General features: G+C 47.5%; 1 protein-coding gene across 1 annotated transcript in view; it reads right to left on the reverse strand.

Moving 5' to 3' along the window:
• LOC113185243 (liver carboxylesterase 1-like) overlaps window positions 1-3,732 on the reverse strand; it is a 30,371-nt gene extending 26,639 nt beyond the window's left edge. The window contains exons 1-2 of the mRNA XM_077792822.1: window positions 3,678-3,732; window positions 918-1,134 (exon numbers count right to left, since the gene is read on the reverse strand). Coding sequence (XP_077648948.1) covers window positions 918-1,134; window positions 3,678-3,732 — 272 coding nt within the window. The remainder of the gene's footprint in view (window positions 1-917; window positions 1,135-3,677) is intronic.
• Between the last annotated feature and the right edge of the window lie 2,998 nt (window positions 3,733-6,730).

A 6,730-nucleotide genomic window follows, 5' to 3' on the forward strand; every position in this document is an offset into this window, starting at 1 on the left:
CCCACTTGAATCAAATGTAGGAAATATGATATGTCAAGAACTATGTAATGTTTTGAACAACTAATAATAAAAAAAAGAAAAGAAAAAAAAAGAAAAGAAGAAAAATGGGGACAGAGTTAAAATGTAGAGGTTTTTTTTTTTTTGGTTTGTTTTCTTTGTGATCAAAGTTAGGGTCTTATCAGTTTAACATATTATATTTATTGTTAGCCTCATGCTAACTAAAAAGCAAAAATGTGTATCAGATATGCCAAAAAGAAAAAGCAAGGGATCAAACAAAAGATGTTGCTAGAGAAAACCAGTTAACCACAAAGAAAGACAGCAAGAAAGGGAGGAGGGAAGAAGGTGATCTATGAAAGTGAGATGCTTGATCTGTGAGGCCAGTTGGGGACTTTGGCCTTCTGGGCCCAGCTAGACCAGGTGCCTGGGCACACCAGCCACTGTTCTGTCCCTTCCTAGGGATCTAGACACACCTGCCTGGGAGTTGAGAAGTTGCCATGTCCATGTGCCCACTAATGCACCATCCCTCCCAGGCCCAGCCACGAGGTTCAAGACAGAAGTCACAGGTGGCCACTTGCTTCTTCCTCCTGCTCAGCTGTTCTTTGTTCAAAGCACCAATCACGAATCCTGTTCTCACATATGACCCAATTCATTTATTGCCTTGCGTATTATTTATTCTCTCTCTCCCCCTCTAGGATTGGAAGACCCAGGAACCCACAACGGGCCTGGAGTGCAATAGATGCCCAAGAACTATGTGCTGAACCAAGGGTTCTAGAAATCTCCGAGAGGTCCAGAAGGCTCCAGGGCTCTGCAGTGTCTGGAGGATTCCAGGATAAAGCAGAGCCAAGCAGAGGACAGCCTCCACCCCTCCCTGCAGCACTGAGAGACAAACATCCTCCGAAACAAGCCACCTCACTTACATGGGAGGGAAGGACGTGGTGTCCTTCACATCCTTCCAGGGCTCCACAGGTTCTGGGGGAGCAAACCTCCGGGGTCCAACAGGGGCCTTGGCAAAAGGGACGCCCAGGAAAATGGACACAGGCTTTGAAGATCCTTTCAGGGTTGCGACCTTCCCCTTGACTTTGCCCTGTAGGGTCTCCACCTCCAGCGGCTGCAGCTTTTTTTCTTCAAATTGACCTGGGCAGCAAATGAGGACGTTAGAGGGGGAAATGCTAGTCCTGGGTTCCAGGTGGGTTTTGCCACATTCTAAGCGAGTGACAATGAGTCAGTGACCTAGACTCTCTAGTCTGATTTCTTCTTTGGCAAAAGAGGGATGAGGAAAGTGTCGCACCTGATCCAAAGCTCTGACAGAAGAAGTCCACTGGAATTGAGGTCTAAATGCATTCAGGCAAAAGTCGGAGAAAACAGGAGAGCTTCTGAGAATGTTGCCCTCCCTCTTAGAAGCTTCTGGAAGCAGGTACCCACTAGGGTCCTGGTGCTGAGCTGGTTAAGAGGATGAACAAGAGGGAGCCCTGTTTTCAGGAGGGCTGACCTTGTGGGGAGAAGGGGCCACAGACCTACCTGACCTGATTCTGGGGAGAAAGAGGCCACGTCCTGGTGGGGGACCAGGGAGGGGCTGCAGGAGGGAGAAGAGGGAGCCAGGCCTTCTGATCACATGCAGCTGGGACTTGCAGAGAGAGAGTCTCATTAAGCTGCGTAGGGCCCTGCTAAGATGCTGAGGCTGAATGGACTTGTGACCCTCCTGCCTCAGACTCCTGAGCCACTGGGATTACAGGCGTGCACCACCCCACCCAGCTCCGAAACTCTTTACCAAGAAGCCAGGTTACACAGCAGTGTCCACATCTCATGGCACTGACGGCCAGTTCCCTACGGTGAACATTTAGGTTGGTTGTTGTCGTTACTAAACATTAGAAATAACACCAAGAGGTATTTTTTCACTGTATGGGCTCCCTAAAGATGGACATCAGGTGGCATTGCTGGGGGAACCCTGGGTAAAGGAATGTTCCACTCCTATTTTGGTCTGCATTTTTTCCCCTCCTTTTTATTCTCAGTCCTAGGACTCTCACAGTGTTGCACGTCCAGGGAAAGTTCAATCCAGATGGGGCCTGGGCTGTCGGGGCACTGATGTGCAGAGCAGAGTCTGCATTAGCAGCCAGAGGAAGGCCGGGCACGATGTTTCAGGTTTCCTTGGGAGAGGGGTCTGTCATGGTTTGGCTATGAGCTGTCCCCCTGTTACTGCAGGGACGTTCAGAGGGGAAACAGTTAGACAGAGAGCTTTAACCTAATCAGCCCACCCGAGTTCGAATGGGCTGGCCGGGTGGTGACTGTAGGCAGGTGGGACTGCAGGACGTGCCTGGGAGTGTGCACCTTCGCCCCACCCCTGCTTCATGATCCCTCCATGATCAGAGCAGCTCTCCTCCTCTGAGCCCTTGCCCCATGATGTGCTGCCTCACCAGGGGCCCAGAGAAATGGAGTTGGCCATCTATGGACCAAGACCTCCAAAACCATGAGCCCCCAATAAAATTTTCCTCCTCTAAATTGTTCTTGTTGGGTATCTTGGCCACACGGATAAAAAGCTAACTAAAACAATCTCCCTCTGCGTCTCCATTTCTCAATTGATAAAGTGGCACAAATATATACTGAGGTCCCTTGTGATAGCCCTACATTTACTAAGACTGTAACTTTCTGTCTCTAACGCTTTGGACTTGGGGATTCTACAGGGACTCTCCCTCCTAGGTTCTGACCCATCCAGAGCCCACCACCCACCTCCTGTATCTGCTTCTCACACCCTGGGTCGGTATCCACCTGCCCTAATTCACCCAGAGCCAAGGACCACCCAACCAGGGACAGCCCTGACACCTGGGGGGTCCCTGAAATTATCCAAACCAATCAATCCTACAGCCACTTACCTCGCTCACCTCTTCCTTCCAGTGGAAACCCTGACAAAGGTCCTTGCCCACAGTCCTCAACCTCTGTGCCTCCTGACTGACCCTGGTCCTTCCCTCTGTGTCCCCAACCCCAGAGGTAAGTCCCTTCTTCTTGGAAACTATAGATAACAACTTACCTTTTCAGACTCTTGGTACGTTGGCCTTACAATACTTCACACTCCTACTAATATACTCGGTTTTAAGTCAACTCCTTTATATTTACCCTTTCCTTACCAGAAGCTTCTCTAAAACAGGCACCATCCTAAGTGTTTTGGAAAGAGCCACCCGTTTCATCTTCACAACCACCCAATGAGGTGGGGACTACTGACATTCTTATTTTAGAGATGGGATAACCTAGGCACAGCAAAGGTAAGGACCTTGCCCAAGGAAACCCAGCTCAGAAGTGCTCAGCTAGGATTCAGACCTGCCCTTGGCCCCGGAGTGGATATCTTTAATACTCTACTAAGCCACTCTCCACGATCTGGCCAGATTTCAGCCACTGATCAAGGAAACAGTAAACTGAGCTCTTATCTCCTTGCCTGTGAGACACAGGGTTATCTCAATGTCTTCCTGCCCCTGACACCTGCAGCAGCTTCCTTAGGGAGCTTATTCTTCCTGAATCTCTGGGAGGCTGGGGCTGGCTGAGCAGGGCTACTCCAAGTCCTAGTTCAGTGAGTGAACACTGGTGTAGAACCAGACCTGCAAGCCTTGTCCTGTAAACATCTCAGCCCTCCCCTGCCCAGGTGTAGGGTTCTCCAAAGTACCCCTTAGTGTTTATATTTCAGGACTCACCCCAAGCTGTGCCTGTGGCAAGAGAAGCCAGGATGACCAAAACATAGAGCCACATCACGGAAGGATGGCAGCTCTCCGCAAATGAGGTCTTTTCTCCGTGTCCCTCTGAAGGGCTTCCCAGGTCTCAGCCCAGAGCCTGAGGTCCTGTCCCCACAGCTTGATTGTCCGAATGTGAGATGACCCAAAACCCCTCTCTTCCCCAGAACTCCTGGGGGACTGGTGGGACCTGGAAGCCAGATCTAGTTTGAGTTCAAGCTCTTTTATCTGAAGTCCTGCGACTCAGCTCTCAGGTTACAGATGACCACAAACTGGCCCAGCAACTTCTTGCAGATGGGTCTCTCCTTGGTAGACTCTAACCTCAGTGCACTGGCACCAGCAGGCTGAGTCTTCAAGGCAAGGTGCAGCTTTGATCTGGGGTCCTCAGATCAAGTTGGTATATTTTAGGTCAACTCACAGCCCGGGAGCTGCTTGGCTGGGAGACCAGGACACATCTTTAGCTTCCCTGGGATGCCGTCTCCTAGAGTTCCAGGCTCTTAAGTTTGGAAGTAATCTTACACTTCATTCAGTCCCCTTAAATTAGCTTTGTAGTATTTCAGCCAAGTGACCCAGCCTGCTGCCATACACCTCCAGGTGAGGGAATCCACTACATTTCAGAGCAAGGCTTTGGGGGCAGAATATTCATACAGTAAATAAACTCCACCTTTCCAAAATCCTCGACTCTCAGCAGAAATCCATACATTTGTTCATTTCTTCTTTAAACATTTATCCAAATGTCTGGCTCTTGATAGAAATTAAAAAAAAAAAAAACCAGGTATATAAAAAAAAAAAACTACAAACCTCAAATTCTGTGAATTTAGTCTTTTCAGGTCAGGTCCGAGGTAACAGAGAGAAGGACAACAGAGCATGATATCGGTTTCCAATTTAGCTATTTGTTATAATTTCCATCCAAGTTCTACAATATCTCATCCATGATCTGCTTCCCAGGAGCCTCCACGGGTAAGCGGCATATTTTCCCATCTCAGAGCTGCCCTCTGCTGGACTATGGGAACTTCACAGGTGAAGACACATTTAGTCCTAAATTTTGCTTTGGTCTGATTTAAGGAATCAAAGTCAAAGATTGTTTGGGGTTAGGGGGAGACTTTCAGTTAAAACAAAACCATATGTTACAATTGGAAATTAATTAGATATTCTGTATTTTTTTACAATGATAGAAAGGCAGAGGTGATGAAATGTGACCATTACTTGCCTAATACAATGATGGAACTCTAGAATAGTGAACTTGTAGAATATGAAGTCATTTACAAAGAGCCTGGCTTTGTATCCAGCCCATCTTCTCTTGATAAACTTATGCCATAAATGATATTTTAAAAAATATCAATGTTTATTTATAACATTGATCAAATTATGCCCGTAAATGTCAAGGACATTAAAGCAGATTTTTTGGAGATAATCCAGTAACTTGGAGAAATACAAGTGACACACTGTTCCGATGCAGTGGCCCTTATATGTTGGAATGACTATAAGCAAAAAATAGCTGACCAGATCCCATCTAAGAAGATTCTATTTTGGTTGGACGGGGGAGTGGCTGGCAATTCTTCTAATTAGACTCCTGATAGAAAATCTTCAATCAAGTGAAAAAAAAAAGATGATACAAGGGTCATTTATCTATCAACTTAAGCTCCAAAAAACATCTGATGGCATATAGATTGGAAGCAGAAGAAAGGCAGAGGGCCCTGGTCTGAGTGCCTTGGAAATGGGTTCCACCTGGCAAGACACCTCCAAAATCATAACCATCTCCAGAGATGCCGAGTCTGTCTGCAGTGTATATGGGATGTGTGTGATGTCGTTTAATAAGAGGATGTTTTGAAATGTGAGTTGAGCTCTGTTTCCTAGTTGTTCATTTCTCCACATATCAATGTTGAAATTAGCAGCAGCAGAAACCAAGGAATTTCCAGATTGCCTGCGTGTGACCAGGTCCTCTGCCTAGGGCCGCAGAGTGGCCTCGAGCAGTCACAGATAAGAGGTGGTATATAGGGACCCACCTTCTTCTCTTCTCTGATGTTTGCTTTCTACCATCTCCTATGGGTCCCCGGAGGGGCCACTAGGTACCTGTGCACAGCCCACCTGTATCCTCGACTCCCCTCCTCGTCCCTCTTCTGCTCTCCTCTCCCTAGAAATCACCTGCCCAAAACGACTGCACTCATTCAGCTCAGGGTCACTGGACCTCTGACTGTCACGTCTTCTTGTTGAATTGCCCCCTTGGTCATTACATCATGCACCTTCTTCTCCCTGACAATATTCATCCACTCAACATGAATGTGGCCACCCAACTTTCTTTTTGTGTATCTGGGTGGCATGTCTTGTCCTTCTACTTGCAAACTCTCTACAACCTGTGTTCACAGGGCATTTCATTCCCAGTTTGCTTTGGAAGATGACACTGATGATGCCACCCCCACCCCTCACATGTACGGTGGCCAGGGCAGGCCCCTCAAGCAGAGAGCAAGGGAAGGACACTAACCTGGGGTCTGTATGTGGCTGGGGGAGGGGGCCATTGTGAGCCTAGTGAGGTTTGCATCTTCCACTGGCATCAGACGAAAAAGCACCAGACTTGCTTATCAGCTTTACCAGATAAGGGGCAAGATGGGTGGGGGAGGGGCGAGGCTTCTAAGCTGGATACTGGGAGGTCCCGTATCCAGGAGTGGAGTGGGCTCCTCATTATGCACCACTGAGTTGGTCTTGCTTTTTTTAAAAATATTTTATTTTTTAGTTGTAGCTGGACACAATACCTTTGTTTTATTTATTTTATGTGGTGCTGAGGATCGAACCCGGTGTCTCACACATGCTAGGCACAGGCTCTACCACTGAGCCACCACCCCAGCCCCTTGTTTTTTAAATCCCACCTGAGAATCTCTTTTCATTGATGAGTTTGAATCATTTTTATTTAATAGAATTATGAAATGGTTGGAATGAACTCAGGCATCTTAGATGGAAACTGGTTCGCCTGTTCCTTTTTTCCTGTTGGCTTGTTTTGAGGTTGAAAAGGTTTTATGATC

Source organism: Urocitellus parryii, chromosome 15 (assembly GCF_045843805.1).
Source record: "Urocitellus parryii isolate mUroPar1 chromosome 15, mUroPar1.hap1, whole genome shotgun sequence".
Lineage (NCBI taxonomy): Eukaryota > Metazoa > Chordata > Mammalia > Rodentia > Sciuridae > Urocitellus > Urocitellus parryii.